The sequence below is a fragment of the Hippocampus guttulatus genome, chromosome 6 (genome assembly GCF_054856545.1).
Source record: "Hippocampus guttulatus isolate MCC_2025c chromosome 6, RoL_Hgut_1.0, whole genome shotgun sequence".
Taxonomy (NCBI): domain Eukaryota; kingdom Metazoa; phylum Chordata; class Actinopteri; order Syngnathiformes; family Syngnathidae; genus Hippocampus; species Hippocampus guttulatus.
In genome coordinates, this window is record NC_141266.1 from 21485813 (window position 1) to 21500167 (window position 14355).

The 14355-nt window shown below is 45.3% G+C and overlaps 1 protein-coding gene across 1 annotated transcript; it reads left to right on the forward strand.

Annotated features, from left to right (window-relative positions):
- Positions 1–4897: 4897 nt before the first annotated feature.
- On the forward strand, positions 4898–12540 carry LOC147204150 (uncharacterized). Its single transcript, XM_086114654.1, has 6 exons — positions 4898–5081; positions 6221–6528; positions 6606–6681; positions 7713–7791; positions 8488–8671; positions 9688–12540. The coding sequence occupies exons 2-6, from the start codon at positions 6223–6225 to the stop codon at positions 10210–10212; spliced, it is 1170 nt and encodes a 389-aa protein (XP_085970780.1). The 5' UTR covers positions 4898–5081; positions 6221–6222; the 3' UTR covers positions 10213–12540.
- The last annotated feature ends 1815 nt before the right edge of the window (positions 12541–14355 follow it).

The following is a 14355-nucleotide window of genomic DNA, read 5'->3' on the forward strand; positions in this document are numbered from 1 at the left end:
CGCGGGCGGCTAACCCTGCGTGGCTATTCATCTTAACACCCATTGTTTCAGAAAAAAGAAAAAGAAAGAAAAACACACACAGAGTTAATCTTTTAATGCTGGCAGGAATGAGGTCTTGTGAGGCGTGCGCGCGAATGGCAGGCAAGCGTCATGTATGATGACAGTTGCGCGGCGTGCTCTTCGCTACGTTAGAAGGTCGTGGAAAATGTCATTTATTTCTGTCGTTTCGTTCAGAGAGTTGAATCTCGCCTGTTTTCCAGTTTCCCTTGCACACAACGGAAACCCGTTTCGAATTTGGTGGTTGTCACCTGGCGGGGTGGGGACCCAAAAGTGGGTCATGGATTCGTTATGGGTGGGTCGCAGGCAGGTAGGGGGTCCTTGTTTAACAACGGCGTCGGTGTATGACTTTGTGTTTTTGATCAGATTTATAGTCACGCGTTTTCATACAAACATTGGCTTTGCTGTCAATTGGAATTTTCGACTGCATCGAGTGACCGACCGACGGCGTTCTGACTTGTTCTCTGAGGACCACGTGTATAATCACATCTGCTTTTTATTTAGAAAGTAAGATTTTTAATTGTCCTTGGTCCAAAACGCAATAGTCTCATGAGTTTTGTAAATATTATTTTCCCAAAAAGAAGACGTCAGCGCCAGCAATATACAAGTGATTTTTTTAAATTTTATTTCATTTTTTATTTTTTTGTGACCATATTTTGTGTAACCGTGGTATTCAGTGTCACTCGCTTGCAGTTGTCAGGCTAATCTTGAGGTTTTTCTCGACAGGGCGCTTGGAAAGGAACTCTGAGAATGTGGTGTAGTCCCGTTTCAAACGCAGCATTTTCAGAGCCTTTTTTTTTTTGAGCCGTTCGGTTTTCTTCTTGCGCATTACCTGAAAAATAAAGCAGTGGGTCGTGACTTAGCAACAATGGGGAAAATCTGAGCTGACGGCCGACGGACGTCGAGAACCACGCTTACAGGTGCAACTGCATTTTATTTTTTTCCCCCATGAATATTACTCCAAATTGTCCCACTTTCGAGCTGTTTTTTTTTTCTTTCCCCCCCTTTGGAAGTTTGTATGCTCATGTCCTGACATGAACTACACAAGCGCTCGTCGGCCATATCTGGCTTTGGAAACGCAAGCGTGAGCAGAGTCTCAACCTGCCGTTTACGCTTTATTGTGACTTCGAGGGCCACTCGTGACTTAACTCCAACTGAGCCTAATCTCATTTCCACCGCAACCCCTTCGGAAGGCTCCCCTGCTGAATCGTTATGCTAATCGTTTGACTTGATTTGCACGCTGTATGTATATACATACATATGTATAGACATGACATGGACGTGCATATGATGTACATATGTAGAAAAGCAACACCTACAGGCGCCGGCTCAACTGGTCTCTCCAGTTGTAGGGGCAATATTGATGGAGAGCATGCATGCAAGCGCACATGAGTGCAGAAAGCGGGTGGGGGATGGGAGAGATGGGGGGAGGGGAACTGCAGGGATGGAAATGATGGGGGTGGTCTTCACAACCCATGAACTCCAAGCAGGTTCGCTGGGTTCATGTGTTGCTGAGGAATGCAGGAGTGGGGGGATGGGGAGAGTCTTTTTTTTTTTTTTCTGCTATTGACCTGCTCAGTGTATCCACAAACAGACCCCATGCCCGCCTTCCGCAGGTTTACTGTGACTAAAGGTTAACTATACGCTTGCTGACATGACTTGAGGCTGCTCCGCTCGTGTTATTCTCGTCTCTGGGTGACCCCTCCTTTCCCCCCTCCCCCCGCCCCCATGCTCATGATCAATGGCAGGTATTGTCGATAGCATGAGGACGGAGCACTGTGGCGTGTGTGTGTGTGTGTGTGTGTGTGTGTGTGTGTGTGTGTGTGTGTGTGTGTGTGTGTGCGTGCGCGCGTGTGTTTATGTGTGTGTGTATGTGTGTGTGAGCACGCGCCCTAAGCAGAGAGTCAGAGGGTTCATATGTATGTCGTGTGTGCGTGTCTGTATGTATCTAGTGGGGGGGGGGGGGGGGGTTGGGTGACCTGGCCCATTTCACAACGCACCACTCTTCACTCATTCTCTATCCCTGGCTTGCATGTGAACAACACTTACTTGCAAGTAAAGCCTCCATAATGACAAGCTTACTATTAGAGGAGGGGGGGGGGGGGGAAATGTCAATAGACGACAAGGCAAGCATGTGACCGGTGGCCAATGAGCAAGAGTTAGGATTTAAAGAAATCAAACTAACACCAAATTGGGGGGAGGGGGGGTGATTAAATACGATAATGACATCCAATACGGAAGGAAGCCTTATCGAAAATTCTTCAAGCTCATCATTGAATAGCACTGCCTGTAGTTGAGTTTTCATAGAAATGTATCGTTGTGGTTTTTAGTCGTTTGAACTGACACTGCGTCAGATTAGTATTTTACATAACGGCAGGATAACCAGTAAGGTAGGTGGGATGACATGATATTGAAATTACGAAATCAATTTCTAGCCTTTTAATGTCCCATTGCAGACATATTTCCAAGGCTCTTTAAAATTAGCGCACAAAACTTATAGTACTGATTTTTGGGGGTGGGGGCTACAAAAATTAAACTGATGGTAAAAAAAAGGTCAACAAGGTTGTCTTATGCCTGACGCGGATCTGAAAAGTCAAAAATGTGGCCCCACGACTTCAGACGCAGCCTTAATTCATTGATTAATGTTGCGTTTGAGGAATATGAGTGAAGCAGCAAAATCCACACGTTTTGATTCATCTCAACGGGGCGGCCATTTTGCCACTTGCGGTCGACTGAAAATGACATCATTGTTGCTCAGGGTTCGAGGCACGACCAATCACCGGTCACCCTTCATATGTCACATGACCAACTCGGAAAACAGGTAAGTCGTGATTCGTCACTACCCGAGCCCTGAGCAACTGTGACGTCATTTTCAGTCGACAGCAAGTCGACAAAATGGCCGACCCAAAAATGGGTTGATTTTTGCTACTTTATTCATAATTCACAAACACAACTTTCATCAGAACGACAGATGGATACGTTTCACCGTGACGAGCAATGGAGCATCCGAACCTCATAAATAGATACTCTTCATTTAGTCAGTGGAATTGGATGAATAGATTAAAGAGGAGCGTAAATGGCCGATACGACACGCCTGTGACAGTTTGACAGCGTGTGGAGTGTCACATGCTGCGATGTTGCGAGCGGGGGCGGGCGGGGGTCGTCGAGTCCACACTGTAGTCAACCTTCAAGGCGGCACCGACTTGACCGTGAATCACCGGCCGCATGAGCCTTCACGTTTAGGCTGTGATCAATGCCACTTTCGCCGATTGACAAATTGCTAATCACGACTAATCAGAATAATAGGCTGAGCGTTCAACCAGTTGGAAAGTCAAGTCTCTTGTCTAATGCTTGACATTCGCCTTGAAGCATTTGGAACGACACCACAAGAGTGTTCTTGTGTTCAACGGTCACGTCGGCGTCAAATGAAATAGTTAGCCGTGTTGCCTGGAGACTGACGCGGTAACGTTCATGTAAACGGAGCTCGCTTGCCCACGCGACAGACTTGGCTTCATCAAGACGTGCACTGGTGTGGCTGCTCATAAATGTAGACTCATGAAAGGACAAACTATGTCGTGAATGGGTGGTTGGATCGATAGAGGTGAAAAGACAGATATGGTGGATTTAAAAAAAAAAAAAGTCTGCACACCTTTGTTCAAACGCCAGGTTATGATATGATATGTTGTAACCAAGACGAATCATTTCAAAAAAGTGTTCCAGCCTTCGTGAGAGCTCGGATATGTTTGACTTGTTATCAGTGGGAATCAGTTCAAAAGAAAATGTCAGGAAAATCCAACAAGAAGATTTTTTTGTTTGTTTTTCGCTTTCACTTGAGTTGTACAAACGAGGTCGTGATCATGTAGTGGTTATCACCCTGCGTTGTGGCCGCAGCAATCGTGGTTCGACGCTTGGCCACGGCACGTGCAAAGACCCTGCTTGACTTCATCATTTAGCGGCCCGGTGATCCAGTGGTTAGCGCGTCGAGCTCACGGTGCAGCGGTACCTAGTTCAACTCCAGCTCCGGCCTCCCTGTGTGCAGTTTGCATGTCTCCCCGGGCCTAGTGGGTTTTCTCCGGGTACTCCGGGTTTCCTCCCACATTCCAAAAACATGCATGGCAGGCTGCATTGTCCCTAGGTGTGAGTGTGAGCGTGGATGGTTGTCGTCTCTCTGTGCCCTACAATTGGCTGGCAACCGGTTCAGGGTGTCCGAAGACGACTGGGATAGGCTCCAGCAACCCCCGGCGACCCTTGTGAGGATAAGCGGATCGGAAAATGGATGGATATATATTAACAAGCAAACAAATTGGTGACTGGGATGGACGGATGGACAGAGATGGATGAATTGTGGAAAAAAAGATTGTAAAGTGAAAAGGAGATAAACCGGCAGATGTTTTTTTTGTTTTGTTTTTTTTAATTAATTCAATTCCATATTTATGTTGCGCCAGGTTTTTTACTGCGAGCGTGCGATGCAGACTTTCGGTTAGCAGGCTTTTTTTTTCTTTTTCTTTTTTTAACCCCTGCCGGTGGGCGTGGTAGCGCACGAGTGTGTTTACACCCGCTCGCTGTAGTAGACGCACACAAGAAGCAAACACACGAGCGACACATGAGTGGGCGGGGCTACGAGCGGTCGCGACGCCGTCCAATCGGGGCCCAGCAAACCAAACACTGGCTGCGCTTGTCGACCAATGGCGCTCGCTCTCCCCCGGAAGCCCTCCGCCAATGGGCGGACCCGATGACGTGGGCACGTGGATCCCGGCACATGTTGACGCTCGTAAAGTGAGCCGAGAAAGAAAGAGCGAGCAAACACACACACACACGCCCACACGCCCACGATCTCACATACATACACACACGGCGACTCACGGCCGGCCCGAGTGGACGTGGACGTGTAACGACTCTGTCCAAGCCGACGCCGGTCGCCCAGATGCTGTTCACTTCACCCATTGCTCACTGACGGAACCAGTTCGGAGCAAGAACAGCTAGTATTGTTCTTTTTTTTTAATCGTGAATACATCGGGCGGAGGGTAAGTAACGTCATTTTTCAATACGTGGGGGGGGGGGGGGTTCCCGAAGTTGGCAAGCTAGCCGCATCCTGTTTGACTGCCTGCTACAACCTTAGAAGACAGACACCGTTTTCTTTCCGTGGGGGGAAATTAAACAGCATAAAACAACATACTCAACAAAAATTTGTCTGTCTATGTGATGCATGTTCATTACATTGTTTTTATTTCCACTGTTTGAATTATTATGTTTTCTTAGTTCAATGCATAAACACTTTTAAATGTATTTTCGTTGCTCTCATTGGCTGCCCGTGGACTTGTTCTAAATAGATAAATTGTATTGTTTAAATGAATTCGTCGGGATGAATTAAAAATCTCATACGACAAGCAAAAAGTGTGTTTTATAGCTACAAGTCCAAAACGATGGACTTTCAATGCGCGTCAACCGAAGTGGGCGTGACAAGTGAGTATCCTTGTGACCTCCCCCAGGGCTCAGGGTCCGGCAGGGATCACTCCCAGAGAAAGGAATGGTCCGGGGGTGGGGAACCTAAGCGACAGCATTTGGTCAGGGCTACGGCGCAATTCTAAAATGACTAAATTCCTCTCTTAGGCGGTGGTTTAGGAAGCCTTCAAACGTTGAACCCCCAAAATGCTTGACATTCTGTTAACATGGACTCCCATTTTTCCTAAATATTATTGAAGGAAGTGGCGGAAGGAAAATGTAGAGGAGTGGCCAGCTCGAGTGCGTACACAAGAGGATGAGGAAGATGAGATGAGAGGCATGCAGAATGCACCCAGAGAGGAAAGAGCAGTTTGTGTGTGTGTGTAAAGGGAGTGGGGGTGGGGGTCTTGTGTTCAGGAAGGGGGGCTAGGATGGAGCTTCAGCCAGAGCCGGCGAGGGCGGCGCTACAAGCCGAGCACTGGAGGCTGAAAGAACGAGACTGCCTATTCTGATTCCGCTACGCTCGGACTCCCATCCCCCCGCTCACATTTTTACTCTTCCGTCTCCAATCTCGTCAATGGGAGCGAGACATGTGCTAGCATTGCGTGTCGACTGGCTGCCCCCCATGCCATGTTAAAGTAGGACACCACCATTTTGTGAAGCGACACATGAGCACGTGAGCGTTTGGATGTAATTTGCTTGTGTCCCCCTTTTTTGACAGAGATGCAGTCCCAGGGCAGCACGTCATCCCAACCCTCCTTTGACTCGCTGAGCTCCAGCGACAGCCTCCTGTTCAGTGACTCGGACGACACCGACGTCTTCCTGACCGACGCCTCCTCCTCGGCCCTCCTGGAGGCGGCGGCGGCGGCGGGGGGCCCGCCGGCAACGGCCGGCAACTCCGGCCGGGCGTCCGGGAGTCCCGGCTCGCAGTGGGCGTGCGACGGCTTCGCCGGTAAAGAGGAAGAGGAGGACGGCTCTTTGCCACGCCAGGTTCCCAAATCGCAGGGCGACCTGCTGTTTGCCCAGAAGGTGAGACCCGGCCCACCTCTGAAGAGACGGCGAGGACGGCTGGCGCTAATCAATTTCTCTACCGCTTGCCGTCACAGTGTGCTGAGCTGCGGGGTTTTGTCAGGCCACTGCTGGAGCTGCTGAACGGGCTGAAGAAGGGCCGATTTGACCGCGGTAGGTATTGCACAAGCGGTCACTGCTTGTGGCTCAGTCTTTCTCAACCTTCCTTGAGTTTGGGCCCATAATTTACAGAAAAATTTCACAGTGCACCGCCAAACAAAAAATGTCACAAAAAGTTGACAGTGATTCTCAATTGATCGATGGGAAGGCCAGACTTCCCTCTCCCCCACTACTTTATGTAATTCTTAAGGCCTCTAGCATGTCCCGGTTCTTTTTCCCCGGGCCTCGTTCCCCGTAGAACAGCTTACTAAAGAGACATAGTTGTCAAGGATCCATCCTAAACAGATGCCCGAGCCACCTCAGCCGTCATCACTCGATACCGAGGGGCAGCACCTGTACACTGTAATGTCGAGAGAGCAGATGAAGAAAAGTTGACCCCCATCACGGGTTGCGAGTTCATAGTCCCGCTATTGCACAATTTTTTGGGGGGGTGGGGGTGGCACGGTATAGTTTGTAACTTTTATTTTGCGGCACATTTATTTTGAGTGTAATATCACTGTTGACCACTGGATGGCAGCACACTTTTGTTTGTATTTCAAGCTCAGTGTGTTTTTTGCAGGACAATATTGACTGTGAAATCCTCTCCCATCCTTCTTTTTCTGCCAACAGAAAGCGACAGATGTTGGCTCATTTTGTAAATTGCATCTTTGGGGATAATGATAAATGTGAAATAAATCTCAGATTTATTTGGGATAAATCAGAGATGCAAGTAAACTGTTCTAGGTGAATTCTTTGCGCTGATTCCGAATCTGCCCTGATTTTTCCTAGAGCTACCTATCAGTTCATAAAATAGGTAATATTCATGTTGTTGTTTTTTCGTCAGGGTTCGTTAAAAGTTGCAGAAGATTCCAAAGACATTCGCCAGACATTATCAAAAAGTTTTAACAGTCGCAAACAATTTTTCTTGTCATAAAGAAACTTTGAACGTGTTCAAAATTAAATCGGGTACGACGGCTTTGCTCTGTCCTGACTGCGAGGTCTCGGCCCAAATATTGATTGGGTGGGGTTATGTTTGTGATTGACAGGACTGAGCAGTTTCCAGCAGAGCGTCGCCATGGATCGCATCCAGAGGATTGTGGGTGTTTTGCAGAAACCAAACAGTGGGTAAGATGGAGCCCAAACCCCAACACCATAGAGTATATCAGATATTGATGTACGTATTTGTTGATATGTTTCACGGTATTCATTTCAGCATGGTAAACTACTCAAGAATATCATATGTACTGAAAGCAATTTCCACAAAACACGGTAGCAAATAATATTCACACAAAAAAAAAAAACGTGACATACACATTTAACTTGTTCCACAACTATGCTCGCGACTCAAAACATCTATTTCAAATGATCTATTCCCACTTAAAAGAAAGGAAACGGCATTAATCCGTTCCCTCCAAAAACTTTACAAGGAATAATAATACGCTATGATATTGTTCTTTATAGAAGCATACAGTAATAAGATAATTAATTAAAAGGTAAAGAATTACAAAAAAGTCTGCATCATAATTTTATGCTGCAATTCATTTTATTGAGCTTCTCTTTGTGGTGTGCACACCTTGGCCACCGGGAGGCAGTACAGTCAATGAGACACAAACGAAGAACAGTACTTCTTTTGAGGATTCTCGTTGAGGATAAAGAATCTATACCTGTGAGTGTTGTTGTCATATATCTTGCAGCCAGCGCATGACCCACTCATGTAACAGCGTGTACATAATGAAACGTCCAGCGAATATCATGTCGGGTGTCCAGATGTGTTTGCTGACGTTCCTCTCATCGAATGCATGTGTGTGTCTCGTTATTCAGAGAACGGTACCTCAACACGCTCCTCCAGGTGGAGATGATGTTGAAGCTGTGGTTTCCACAGATCGCCACCGTCCCGCCGTCGTCCGTCCCCGGCACTGCCGCATCGTCCGCCCGTGCCATCCAGGACGCACCGGGCGCCACGCCGCCGCACAAGCACAGGGATCAACTGCATATCCCGGTCAAGGTGAGCACAAGCTGCTGCCGCACAATGGAGAGTTCAACACAAATGGTTGAGCAACACATGTAGACATGTAGAAACAGTGGACTCCCACTACTAGCGAAGGATAGACTCCGGTCCGATTCACGATTACTGAAAATCCATGTATAAGTGACACCCGTCATAAATGCTCTTTTTTTTAAACTTTTTTTTTTAGGTGGGGGGGGGGAACCAGTGTAATTCCATATTTATTTTTAGGCGCATGTGAACATATGTGGAATGTCACCTCACATTTTCGAGGTATGAAACATCGGAAAAAAATACATTTACACCCAAACTTATTTGTGCTCATGGCGTGAAACGACATGACAGTTCTGTATTTACTGTGAAAAAGTCAAGTCTGATAATAGAAGTATGAATTGAATGGAATCATTAAGTCATGATGCTCAAACGTTTTCCATTCTTTGCTTCTATTATGATAGTAATTATTTTTAAGTCAAATTAAATTTGTCATCATGTATTTTTCTTCATTTATCATGTTTTTTATTTCTTATTTAGAATTTTGAAATATGTCCAATTTTTTAAAACTTTTTTTTAAACTTTTCCGATTGCATTCATTTCATGTTGAGAGAGGATTTCTTAAGACTATTTTTGTATCACTTTGTCATTGTATTCTATTTATTTATTTATATTATTGTCTGATATTATGAATTGAAGTTTCTTTTTTTCGTTGTATATATTTTGTATTGTTTTATGTATCCATTTATTTTTGTATTTTTAAAAATATATATTTTTATATTTTCCTGTCCAATTTAAGCCTTTCAGGGACAGCGGTTACTCCAGTGGACAGCTTATCATGTTGCCAGGTTACAGGGTGCATGAAAGGGTTTTGTTGAAGTTCATATCTTCCAGGTTCCACGCTCTCTCTCTCTCTCTCTCTCTCTCTCTCTCTCTCTCTCTCTCTCTCTCTCTCTCTCTCTCTCTCTCTCACACGTGCGCGCGCACAATTGATTGTGAAATGACTTTGGCATTGACTTTTACAGAAACGCCGACTCAGCTGGACAGGAACCGACTCTCCGATGCCCTCTCCAGGTCTCCCTAAGTGCCCTCCCATCAGCACACAAGAGAAAAAGCACCAAGACGACAGTGAGGAAGAAGACACAGGAGCCCCAGCAGGCAGCCCCTGTCCCCCTCCCCCTCTCCCTCCTCCACCTCCTCCTCCTCCTCCGTCGTCATCGCCACCGTCGCCGTCGCACCAAAATCCCGTAAAGGGAAACGACAGTGGCTCTGACAGTTCAGGCAACCCGTCGGAGTACAAAACGGCTCGTGTGTCGGAGCCCAGCCTCACATGGGTGCATGTCGCGCCCATTCTCTCCCCGCGGAAAACGGGCGCGTTGGCGCTCGGCAGCGGCGAGGCCACGCAGGACAGCGCCGTGTCCTCCACCACGCCGCCTGAGCTCAGTAAGGATCTAAAGAAAACCGCACGCTGCCAAAGCCAAGCTGCCGCCGCTGTTGACGATCGTCGACAGGAAGACCATGAGGACCGGGACACTCCCTCGGAGACCTGAGAGCAAAGCGGCGCCGGAGCAAATCAAACGCGTATCGATAATCACAACTAGTGTCAAAATGTGCAAAGAAAGCACGGAGGAGGATTGCAAGTAAACTGAAATCTCCAAAAAAAGAAAAAGAATGGGGCACTTCCTGTCAGGAGAGGAAGTGGCGGACGATGTCACCTTTTACGGGTTGTAGATAGACACGACAAGGAACAAAAAGGAAATGGCATCCATGCTGTACTGGACAAGTGATCCGTTCAAGGACTCTGGAGAACAACGTCATCAACTCACGAATGTAATCGGAGAACGCGTCGGCGTGAAAGCGCTCCCATCGTTAATTTATCTGTCTGTTGATCTGACACTGCATTTATTTATTATTCTTGGTATTTATTTTTCAGGCAGCTGAGGAAAACGCACAGTGAGGGCGTCAACTATTTTTTACGACATTGTTGACATGTGTGTTTTTCTTTTTCACCCGTCGGACTACTGTGCCTTTTACCAAACAGGATGTGTTTATTTTTTTGTTTTTCAAAAGGAACAATTGGTGCTTGGAGTGCATTTGTATTACATTTTGATTGTTTGCTTTCACAACAACAAAAAAAAAAGAAACACACAACACATCTTGACAGTAGTCGCCTGAACCTTCAAACTTCGAAACATGCCATAACAGCAACACTTGTTAGCCTAATAGCATAATTTTTTTCAACATTTTGCAGAAACAAGAAGGGGGTCCGGTTATCGATGAAACTTTTGCCAAGCATCATGACGCACCACTCATTTTTATCGATACAGTATCGAGTTTGAAATGAGATGGGAAATTATGCTAGCAAGCTAACGATTGGTAGCCTAATACCCTGATTGCCCAAAACATTTTGGAAATTGGCTTCAATCTTTTGTGTATTACCACAACTCGGGTGACTGACGAGCTACACAGACGTGAAGAACAAATTGACGACTTCAGCAATTGTGCTGTTAGGCTAACGATCTGCCACAACTCGATTCCACAAAAACGCCTCCATCTTGTCAGCAGAGGCTATTCTGCTAGCCTCTTTTTTGTTGTTGTTGTTTTTTTCCCTCCTGTCGGCTCCCGCCCGAATCGAGGGACCGAAGGAGGTGCACTGAAGGCTGGTGCAACTACGAAACTTGAAATGATGAAAAAATGTAAACAAACTTGTCTTGACTTGCCAGCAGCAAGCAAGCGAGCGAGCGACGCTTCCTTCCTCCTCCTGTGCTGCTAACCCACATTGGAACACCCGAGTCCAAACATGGAGGAGGAGTGCCGACCGCAGCGTCGTAAACCAGCAACTCATGCAAAAGTGCTACAAATATTTCCACTCAACTATTTTTCAAAGTATTTCCAGCGAGCGAGCAAGCGGGGCGGCCGACATGCAAACGCCTTCACTTTATTTCCATTTGGATGTTTTGTTTCACATTATTTCGATTTTTTTTAATTTTTTGATTGATTTGTTGTTTACATTTTTCTTTCCTTATTTTATCAAACATTATTTTTGTTTTATTTTTTTTAATTAGTTTGTTCCAATTATTGCTGAATTTGATTTTGTATTGGATTATTTCCCTTGTATTAATTTTTTTGGGGGTGTGTTTGGTTGAATTTGATTTTATGTCTATTTTATCAAACATATTTCTCTTTGTCGTTGACTTCAGGTCAGTTGTTTATTTTTTTGTGTTTATTTCCCATTTTTGTTCTATATTTGAATTGATTGAGTGTTTTTCTTCGTTTTTTTTTGTTGAATTAAAAGATTAATTTGTTTTATTTTTTGAATTGTTGATTTTTGTTTAATTATAACCAGTGATTTTTTTTAAATGATTTGAATTGTATTTGAAGTGTATTTTCTTTTCTTTTATTTATTTTGTTGATTTGAGTGGCTCCTTTGGTGGTCGCGAGGCATCTTGCAAGCCTTATTACAAGCGAGTCTGTCGAAAGAGCCTCCCCGCCTCCATCGGACGCCGACTCCTCATCAGACTCTCCGTTTGAGAATTTTGTATTTTGGGGGATTTGATTTCCACTTTTTTTTTCTACGGCCAAGGCGTGACCGATTGATTGCACTTACTTTTTTTTTTTTTAACGACTGGGAAACATTTGGGAATCTTGTAGCCTTTCTTATTCACTTGTTCTACTACTTTCCTTTAACACTTGACCCCTCCTCCCAGCTCACCGGCTCACTCCCCACCCCCTTGTACTTCACTCCCGCCCCCCAATCCTGTTAGTTTTCCAGTCTTTGGTTCACCTTCACTCATTACATGCTCTGGCTACATTTTTTTCAATAATCACACAAATGGAGAGTTTGGGAATAAAATGACTTGTTTTTTCCTAAAACTGAATTAAGAACTCGTGTGATGTTTTTCAAAGGGGCAGACAGCAAGCAAATGTGACACATTGGGGGTGCACGTTAAGAGGATGGACATTTTCGAGCGTGTGTGACTTCAACCTCCATAATCTGATGGCGGGTGGGGGCGGGTGCCTCCTACCAGCTGCCAAAGCAGAACACAACACTTGCTCATGTGTGTGTGTGTGTGTGTGTGTGTGTGTGTGTGTGTGTGTGTCTTCGAATACGTCACTTTTATGTGTAATGTTGAGGTAATTTGCAGGGGTTTGAGGGTGGGGCGCTTGAAACAATAGCTAGGCATCAGTCAAAAGCCCTGAAATGACCACAAAACAATTGAATGAAAAACAATACCATTAAATTGAATGAAAGAACCCCAATCAGTCAAGAACAAACAAACAGACAAAATAAATCAAGCAAAAACAGAAAAATAAAAAGAATCGGCACAAAGCAAAAAAAGTTAAAACTGAAATAAAACAAAAGCGATTCATGACAACTGACAAATTTGAGGAAAAGACTAAATTAAAATTTAAAAAATGAAGAAATAAGCTAAAATATAAAAGAAAAAAATGCAGAACCAATCTGCAATAAGTAAAAGATAAATATGAAAGCTAATCACAAAACAAAAAGTTAAAACATCAATTACAAGTGAATAATTGTCATCACTCTTGGCAGAGGATCAGGAATATACCCCCATGGGTATCGTTGTATTGTCTCCATATTTTACCAGTTATGTTTATGAGCCTATCTATGATGCTTTGCATTGTTTTCTAACAATGTCATTGATGCTTTCAATATTTTGTCTGATGTTTATTTTGACAGTAAACGTCAACCGGCAGTGGCAAGAATCAGCTCAAAGACGCCTTTTGGGAAAACTGCTCTCAATCTGCTGCTTCTTGTCAAGTCAGTCAAGGTGAGTGGGCTGCCACCTTGCAGCTCTTCTTGTACTGCAACTCAAAGCAAAAAAAAAAAAAAAACGGTCCGAATGTCCACTCAGATCTCAAGGCGGCACGTTATCCAGAAATGGGGTATGAATAGCCGAATGCTGACATTGCCTCTAGCTGGCGAGGTAATTGCCCTCGATTGTGAATATACGTAATTCTGTATGTGGAATGTTTTGCAAGAAATTGGAGCTCGGGCACACTCTGGTGCGTGCGGGTGCGGGAGTGGCACATTTTCTGAGGGTGTGGTTTAATGCCCCCAACCACCTCTCCCCCGCTTGCTCTGGATGAAATCAGCCATGCCTCACACGCACACCAAGAGTCCATAAAGTCGTAAGAAATGCACCAATATTTCACTCACGCACACATACAGAGTGGAGAGAGAGAGAGACCCGAACCGTTGTGTGATGTGCGGATGGGCCAGCCTTGTGACACAACACAGCGGAATACCCAACCCCCGCTCGGCCCCCCCTTGTATCCATGCAGTTTTTAGCAGAGAAGCCCCTGCCCCCCCCCTCCCTCCCTCGTGCCCGTCTGGAGGCTGTAGATGAAGACGAGGAGGAAGCCCCCTTTCACTTGACTTTTGGGAAAGACAACAGAGGACGCAAACGCCTTTTGAATTACGGGTGCCTTGAAATACACGTGACCCCCCAGTTACAATTTTTTTTTTTTTTTGGACAAATACAAATCGCCATCTGGACAATTGCTTTGGCTCTGATTGGCGAGCGTTAACTTGATACGTACAAAAGGAAACGGAAGCAACATGCAAATATCTGTCAAATATATGTATTGATGCTCCTATCTCCAAAATTGTATGTTTTTCAAGCTTCAGAGCAAAATAAACGGCATGTTTGTTCAACCATTAAAAGGGA